The sequence below is a fragment of the Hippocampus comes genome, unplaced genomic scaffold (genome assembly GCF_001891065.2).
Source record: "Hippocampus comes isolate QL1 unplaced genomic scaffold, H_comes_QL1_v1.1 scaffold83, whole genome shotgun sequence".
NCBI classification, from domain to species: Eukaryota; Metazoa; Chordata; class Actinopteri; order Syngnathiformes; family Syngnathidae; genus Hippocampus; species Hippocampus comes.
Genome location: NW_017805281.1, coordinates 1,523,726 through 1,530,288, shown reverse-complemented (window position 1 = coordinate 1,530,288; position 6,563 = coordinate 1,523,726). Strand labels below are relative to the sequence as shown.

Sequence of the window (6,563 nt, the reverse complement as noted above, 5' to 3'; positions counted from 1 at the left end):
GTCCCGGCCTCGGCCGCTGATGCCTTCACTGACACTATAAAATTTTTAACTATCCCTTCTTTGAGATACGCTATGATCTGCTTTTAACTGAATCACAATACAGTATATAAAATCGAGTCAGTCTTCAGATTTTGTATTTTCAAAGTTAAACTCGAACACATTCACGTTGGGCTTCTCGAAGTCTCTATCTTGAAAACACCAACAAAGTCTAGAGAACGCATAAAAGGAACACAGGTAAGCAGGTTTTGTCTTTATAGAATGCGATGTTTGCATTGTTGTGTTTTCTTTAACAGTGTTTCCAATGCGGAGCCTCAACGCGCCGCGGGGAAGCCGAAGTTATCCCCCCGCGTCTTGGTCTTTGAACGCGTCACACGTCAAGCCGGGCGGCGGGGCGTTCAGTAACTTTGCTGAAGCTCGGCCAAATTTTTCGGCTTTTTCACGGCGGAGGACGACGGAACAACGAGTCCCGAAAAGACGCCGTCGAGGCCGAGCGACGAGAGGGGCGACACGAGGCGAGGCGGCTTCAGCAGGCATGGGCTGCAGCCACAGCAAGGTGAGCCCCGCTGACGACCGGGGATCGAGGCCCCCGGGCGGCGTGCTCCGCAGCCGCCCAAACTTCCATCAAAGCCAAAAGTCGAAACTTTTCACGGTAACTTGCACGAGGCGACGAGAAAGTTCGGCAAAGTACGACACGGTTGAGAGCACAAACGTGGCCCAAGTTGTACTTTGTTGAGCGCACATCTGTTTTCAATCTGGTCGACATTCTCCGTGCAAACTCATGAACTAACACAATGATGTCATAACGCGTAAGGCTTTGATTTAAACGGCTCCCGTACATCTTTACGCTCATTTGGAACGAAAGGAGGTTCTTGATGATATGCAACAAAACTGAGTCATTTGAGATTTAAAAAAGATTAGATCGTTTTTGCTGTAAATAAATGAAGCAAGATCCTCCAGCCAACATGTCTAAGCAAACATTTTTTGATTGAGCTTGGTTTAAAATGACGCCATTGTCACGCGTCCAATCAGTGACTTTCAAAACTAAAACATGAAAGGGCTCACATAGTCGACAAGCGACTTTTTAATGGTGTGTATGTTGTCAAAGGACAAAGTCAGCCAAATGTTGTGACTGTAATTCATATCTTTGTTACTGTAAGTGTTAAGGGACCCAAAAGTATATATTGTACTGTATATATTTTATAGTGATGTACGGTATGAGAAATTTCAACCGATAATTACTAATATATATGTAGCCAGGTCTTTGGAAAGACTGGACTGAACACAAAATAATTTTTATGTGGGCTTTATTCCCGACTGAACAATAAAAATTTGTACAGCATTAAGATGAAAGACTGAGATGTGAACTGAATTTTAAGAGTTCGAAAAAGGATCGAAGAGATCAAGGAAAATTATTAACAGATTAAAGACAATTACAATTAAAAGTGCAGACCGACAAATCATTACAGTCCAATGTGTTGAGAGGACACACTTACTCGACACTTTACGGCGTGTTGGGTGCGTACAAAACACGTGGAAAAACACAAATGATCTCCCCTCTAAAGAACAGATAACACAGTTCATATCATTTCACAGTCAATAAAAACATTTACATCTTGTAACGTTGTGAACACTTTCGCTGTACAGCTGTTCACACGACTCACAAGTGGCAGATTTCAAACTCCAAACCACGATATTTTGCTCTACAAATACCATTCAAATAATTAATCACCCGTCCAAATTTAACACCCAACATGCTTCATGGTAAAATAGTTACCAGTTACCTGAATATCGCCAGGGTTACAACAATGATCATGGGTGTATCAAGCTGGGACGAGCGGCATACACATCTTCCTTCACATGCATGTCATCCTCCCCTCTGCTGTATGTTCCTGCATGTTTTTATCAAGCGTGTTCTGAAAGTGACAGTGCTACATTTGTTAATGAACAAGGCAGCCTTCACTACAAAAGTCTAAGTATGGTTCACCTGGTTACATTTCTATATATATATTCATTCATTTTCCGAACCGCTTTATCCTCACTAGGGTCGTGGTGGGGGGGTTTGCTGGAGCCTAGCCCAGCTGTCTTCAGGCAGTAGGCGGGGGACACCCTGAACCGGTTGCCAGCCAATTGCAGGGCACACAGAAACGGATAACCATCCGCGCTCACACTCACTCCTAGGGACAATTTTGAGTGTTCAATCAGCCTGCCATGCATGTTTTATGGAACGTGGGAGGAAACCGGAGTACCCGGAGAAAACCCACACAGGCGCGGGGAGAACATGCTGTTGCATCTTAAAAGCGCATAAAGTTTGAATCCACACCAGTGTAGTAATCAGCAAGGAAGGTAAACGTACTGTTAAAAAAAAAGGCATGCCTTGGCTGCGACTCTCATTCAATCGAATGGGACTGCAGATGTGAAAATGTTCACCCAAGTTTCGGTATTTTATAAAATTTTGTATTTCGAATTCAGGAGACTTCGGCTCGTTCTATGTTAGTTTATTGTAATCCGGTTTTCAATATCACCCTCAATATCGTCCTAATTTTGGGTTATCAGACCGATAAAAGTGACATATTTTTTTCCAATATCGGGCCGATCAATATCTCCCCGATAAATATCATGCACTAATAATATTTTATTGTACTTAATATTTTATTGGTTATCAGATTTTATTTTTTCTGACGATTATCAGCATTGGCCTAAGAACCATATTGATTGAACCTTGTTCAAGACACCTGGAAACTTATGGAAATGACCCCCTCCTTCCAAAGTCTCCTTAATACATTAGACGTGAATATGCCAACAGGTGCCCTGCAGACCACATCGCAAAACCGTTGATGACTTCCTGTCATAAGCGTTGACTACCGACGTGTCTGTTTCCTGTTTCTTACTCTGTGCGGCGCGAGGGCTTCTTACGTAATTGTCAGAGCTGCGTACGTAAACCTTTCGCCTAGAATAGAAAGTGGCGTGTGGTCAGCACTAAAATGTTTTTATCTCTTTAATTGGTTTAGTTGCGTTAATTGGTTTAGCAGCGCAGACGTGCTAAGGCTGTGTAATGTGACCGGATCGACATGCTAGCATAACAACTAGCAATTAGCATGGTCCCATGATGCTTGTGTGACCTTAAAATAAAATGTCTCATTCCACATCCGCCCCCTCCCCCCACCGCCCCCCAGAAATCTGATGTCCGTGTTTTTCCACTGAGCTTATAGACCCAAAAAAAAAAACAAATTTGACACTTTAAACAATATTAATAATACTCTCAACTCAAATTGCAAACTCATGAACTAACACAATGATGTCATAACGCGTAAGGCTTTGATTTAAACGGCTCCCGTACATCTTTACGCTCATTTGGAACGAAAGGAGGTTCTTGATGATCTGCAACAAAACTGAGTCATTTGAGATTTAAAAAAGATTAGATCGTTTTTGCTGTAAATAAATGAAGCAAGATCCTCCAGCCAACATGTCTAAGCAAACATTTTTTGATTGAGCTTGGTTTAAAATGACGCCATTGTCACGCGTCCAATCAGTGACTTTCAAAACTAAAACATGAAAGGGCTCACATAGTCGACAAGCGACTTTTTAATGGTGTGTATGTTGTCAAAGGACAAAGTCAGCCAAATGTTGTGACTGTAATTCATATCTTTGTTACTGTAAGTGTTAAGGGACCCAAAAGTATATATTGTACTGTATATATTTTATAGTGATGTACGGTATGAGAAATTTCAACCGATAATTACTAATATATATGTAGCCAGGTCTTTGGAAAGACTGGACTGAACACAAAATAATTTTTATGTGGGCTTTATTCCCGACTGAACAATAAAAATTTGTACAGCATTAAGATGAAAGACTGAGATGTGAACTGAATTTTAAGAGTTCGAAAAAGGATCGAAGAGATCAAGGAAAATTATTAACAGATTAAAGACAATTACAATTAAAAGTGCAGACCGACAAATCATTACAGTCCAATGTGTTGAGAGGACACACTTACTCGACACTTTACGGCGTGTTGGGTGCGTACAAAACACGTGGAAAAACACAAATGATCTCCCCTCTAAAGAACAGATAACACAGTTCATATCATTTCACAGTCAATAAAAACATTTACATCTTGTAACGTTGTGAACACTTTCGCTGTACAGCTGTTCACACGACTCACAAGTGGCAGATTTCAAACTCCAAACCACGATATTTTGCTCTACAAATACCATTCAAATAATTAATCACCCGTCCAAATTTAACACCCAACATGCTTCATGGTAAAATAGTTACCAGTTACCTGAATATCGCCAGGGTTACAACAATGATCATGGGTGTATCAAGCTGGGACGAGCGGCATACACATCTTCCTTCACATGCATGTCATCCTCCCCTCTGCTGTATGTTCCTGCATGTTTTTATCAAGCGTGTTCTGAAAGTGACAGTGCTACATTTGTTAATGAACAAGGCAGCCTTCACTACAAAAGTCTAAGTATGGTTCACCTGGTTACATTTCTATATATATATTCATTCATTTTCCGAACCGCTTTATCCTCACTAGGGTCGTGGTGGGGGGGTTTGCTGGAGCCTAGCCCAGCTGTCTTCAGGCAGTAGGCGGGGGACACCCTGAACCGGTTGCCAGCCAATTGCAGGGCACACAGAAACGGATAACCATCCGCGCTCACACTCACTCCTAGGGACAATTTTGAGTGTTCAATCAGCCTGCCATGCATGTTTTATGGAACGTGGGAGGAAACCGGAGTACCCGGAGAAAACCCACACAGGCGCGGGGAGAACATGCTGTTGCATCTTAAAAGCGCATAAAGTTTGAATCCACACCAGTGTAGTAATCAGCAAGGAAGGTAAACGTACTGTTAAAAAAAAAGGCATGCCTTGGCTGCGACTCTCATTCAATCGAATGGGACTGCAGATGTGAAAATGTTCACCCAAGTTTCGGTATTTTATAAAATTTTGTATTTCGAATTCAGGAGACTTCGGCTCGTTCTATGTTAGTTTATTGTAATCCGGTTTTCAATATCACCCTCAATATCGTCCTAATTTTGGGTTATCAGACCGATAAAAGTGACATATTTTTTTCCAATATCGGGCCGATCAATATCTCCCCGATAAATATCATGCACTAATAATATTTTATTGTACTTAATATTTTATTGGTTATCAGATTTTATTTTTTCTGACGATTATCAGCATTGGCCTAAGAACCATATTGATTGAACCTTGTTCAAGACACCTGGAAACTTATGGAAATGACCCCCTCCTTCCAAAGTCTCCTTAATACATTAGACGTGAATATGCCAACAGGTGCCCTGCAGACCACATCGCAAAACCGTTGATGACTTCCTGTCATAAGCGTTGACTACCGACGTGTCTGTTTCCTGTTTCTTACTCTGTGCGGCGCGAGGGCTTCTTACGTAATTGTCAGAGCTGCGTACGTAAACCTTTCGCCTAGAATAGAAAGTGGCGTGTGGTCAGCACTAAAATGTTTTTATCTCTTTAATTGGTTTAGTTGCGTTAATTGGTTTAGCAGCGCAGACGTGCTAAGGCTGTGTAATGTGACCGGATCGACATGCTAGCATAACAACTAGCAATTAGCATGGTCCCATGATGCTTGTGTGACCTTAAAATAAAATGTCTCATTCCACATCCGCCCCCTCCCCCCACCGCCCCCCAGAAATCTGATGTCCGTGTTTTTCCACTGAGCTTATAGACCCAAAAAAAAAAAACAAATTTGACACTTTAAACAATATTAATAATACTCTCAACTCAAATGTATTTACAGAACACTTTAATACAGCCACCACTGTATACAAAGTGCTGTACATGGAGCAAAAATAATTCATACAACAATAAAACAATAAATTAACAAGAAAGACAGTAGAAAGTACAAAACTAGTAAAACTAAAAACTCCAAAGAGGAAGTCTTAACAAAAAAAAAACCAAATTTGACACTTTAAACAATATTAATAATACTCTCAACTCAAATGTATTTACAGAACACTTTAATACAGCCACCACTGTATACAAAGTGCTGTACATGGAGCAAAAATAATTCATACAACAATAAAACAATAAATTAACAAGAAAGACAGTAGAAAGTACAAAACTAGTAAAACTAAAAACTCCAAAGAGGAAGTCTTAACTCCAAAGAATAAAAATTAGTTTTAAGACGAATTTTAAAGATGGGGGCGGGGGGTGCTGAACGTTCATGGGAGGTAAATGATTTCAAAGAGAAAAACAAAGGTCATTTGCTACTTATCAAATGGAACTGGAACAGGCACCTGATTTCATTCAGCGCTCCGACATTTTCATCAGACTTCCTGACCAAAGCGCCAACTGATGACAAGCGTCTTTTGCTCGATAATTTGGTGACTGTGCTAACATGTTGCCCGGTGTCTTCGTTCTTGTTGTTTCAGAAGAAAACTAAGAAAGATGACAAAGACAGCAGCCGACAAGATGGAGGTCAGTTTATTTATTTTTTGTGGTGTTAGGTGTCGCTCACGGGCCAAGTAGCTGTCAGTTTACATGCGCATGTGTGGGTGTGCGTGGGTGGGGGGGGGGGG

At 41.1% G+C, this 6,563-nt stretch overlaps 1 protein-coding gene and 2 long non-coding RNA genes across 3 annotated transcripts in view; 1 reads left to right on the top strand and 2 right to left on the bottom strand.

The window, feature by feature from the left end:
• Nucleotides 1–6,563, top strand: part of ccdc69 (coiled-coil domain containing 69) — a 10,725-nt gene continuing 4,162 nt past the window's right edge. Inside the window, exons 1-2 of the mRNA XM_019871198.1 lie at nt 1–553; nt 6,417–6,462. Of these exons, the coding sequence (XP_019726757.1) occupies nt 302–553; nt 6,417–6,462 (298 nt within the window). The 5' untranslated portion in view covers nt 1–301. The remainder of the gene's footprint in view (nt 554–6,416; nt 6,463–6,563) is intronic.
• Nucleotides 1,531–1,871, bottom strand: LOC109516554 (uncharacterized). The gene is made up of 2 exons (XR_002168358.1): nt 1,782–1,871; nt 1,531–1,700 (listed from the first exon to the last, which is right to left on the bottom strand). It is a non-coding gene; the product is annotated as an uncharacterized LOC109516554 (long non-coding RNA).
• On the bottom strand, nt 4,032–4,372 carry LOC109516553 (uncharacterized). Its single transcript, XR_002168357.1, has 2 exons — nt 4,283–4,372; nt 4,032–4,201 (listed from the first exon to the last, which is right to left on the bottom strand). It is a non-coding gene; the product is annotated as an uncharacterized LOC109516553 (long non-coding RNA).